This window comes from Rhinolophus sinicus, chromosome 5, assembly GCF_057876585.1.
Source record: "Rhinolophus sinicus isolate RSI-liver-muscle chromosome 5, RSI-T2T, whole genome shotgun sequence".
NCBI lineage: Eukaryota > Metazoa > Chordata > Mammalia > Chiroptera > Rhinolophidae > Rhinolophus > Rhinolophus sinicus.
The window spans coordinates 67,509,997-67,511,651 of NC_142505.1; the positions used below are offsets into that span (position 1 = coordinate 67,509,997).

The following is a 1,655-nucleotide window of genomic DNA, read 5'->3' on the forward strand; positions in this document are numbered from 1 at the left end:
TATGTCTTTGCTCCTGAGACTTCTTTCAGAGAACATGATGAATGGAATTTGCTGAGGTTCTGTCCAAGATCCAATATCCACATTCAGCTTCTGACACCAAAACGTATTGTTACAACAGCAAGATGAATTGTGTATTTGTTCTTACAAAATGCTGTACATAAAAATCTAAAGTATTTAAAAAATTAGTGTATGAAGTTCCAAACATCTATAGTTATAAAGAATTGTGTGCCCTGTGTACAGCGCTTTTCCAAAATGTTTCCTCCTCCACAGGCAATGAAGTACCAAAATGTGTCCACTGTTGCTGAGTTTCAACTACTAGGGTTCCAGAACCTTCTTGAGTGGCAGACTCTGCTCTTTGCCGTTTTCCTGTTTATCTACTCCCTCACACTCACAGGGAATGTGGTCATTATCGCAGTGGTGATCCAGGACCAGCGGCTGCACTCACCTATGTACACATTCCTCAAACACCTCTCCTTCCTGGAGATCTGGTATACCTCCACCATTGTGCCCCTTCTCCTAGCCAACCTGCTGTCTTGGGGCCAAGCCATTTCCTTCCCCGCCTGCATGGCACAGCTCTACTTCTTTGTGTTCTTCGGGGCTACCGAGTGCTTTCTTCTGGTGACAATGGCCTATGACCGCTATCTGGCTATCTGCAGCCCACTCCACTACTCTTTCCTGATGAATCCGGAGATCTGCACCAAGTTGGTGGCAATCTCCTGGGTGGCAGGGGTTGGCACAGGATTTCTGCCCTCTCTGATGATTTCCAGGTTGGATTTCTGTGGGCCCAACCAGATCAATCATTTCTTCTGTGACCTCCCTCCCCTCATGCAGCTCTCATGTTCCAGTGTTTATATGACTGAGATGGTCATCTTTATCCTGTCAATCGTTGTGCTGTGCGTTTGCTTTTTTCTTACACTCGTGTCCTATATTTTCATTGTATCCTCCATATTGAGAATTCCTTCTGCCTCTGGCCGGATGAAGACCTTTTCCACGTGCAGCTCCCATTTGGCTGTTGTCACTATCTACTATGGGACCATGATTTCCATGTATGTTCGCCCCCATGCCCACCTGTACCCTGAAATCAACAAGATAATTTCTGTCTTCTACACTGTGGTCACACCGCTGCTGAACCCAGTTATCTACAGCCTGAGGAACAAAGATTTCAAACAGGCCACTTTAAAAGGCATGAGAAGAAAGTGTGGCATCTATGGAGTAAGAGTGAAGGGAAGTTTTTTAATTAGGTAAGGAAAATCACAGAACACACAGTGAATTAAGTTCAGGGACAGGTGACTGGTAGATTCAGAGCTTCCAAACCTGAATGCCACATTGACGTAACATTGAATTCTACAAGCCATAATGAAACAGCTTCTTCATGGTCCCTTGCCAACAATTGCTCAGAAAATAAATTGTTTCTATCAAACAATTTTGGGGGCAAATTTATTCTTAGAAACGTTCACCTTCTAATGTGAATCTGATTGTATACTTCCAGGGCATGATGATCACACACGTGACTTTCAGATTCTACAATAGGGTTGAACTTCTCTTGAGTTCATAAAGCCTATATATGGAAAGTTACACATTTTAAAAGTACTGTTAGGAGACTGACCTTGTAGACTCCATCCTGGTGCTACTTGTGCTTGTTAAATATCTGTGGA

General features: G+C 43.5%; 1 protein-coding gene across 1 annotated transcript; it reads left to right on the forward strand.

The window, feature by feature from the left end:
• Positions 1-273: 273 nt before the first annotated feature.
• Positions 274-1,245, forward strand: LOC109437608 (olfactory receptor 11L1). The gene has a single exon (XM_019716936.2). The coding sequence runs from the start codon at positions 274-276 to the stop codon at positions 1,243-1,245; it is 972 nt and encodes a 323-aa protein (XP_019572495.2).
• The last annotated feature ends 410 nt before the right edge of the window (positions 1,246-1,655 follow it).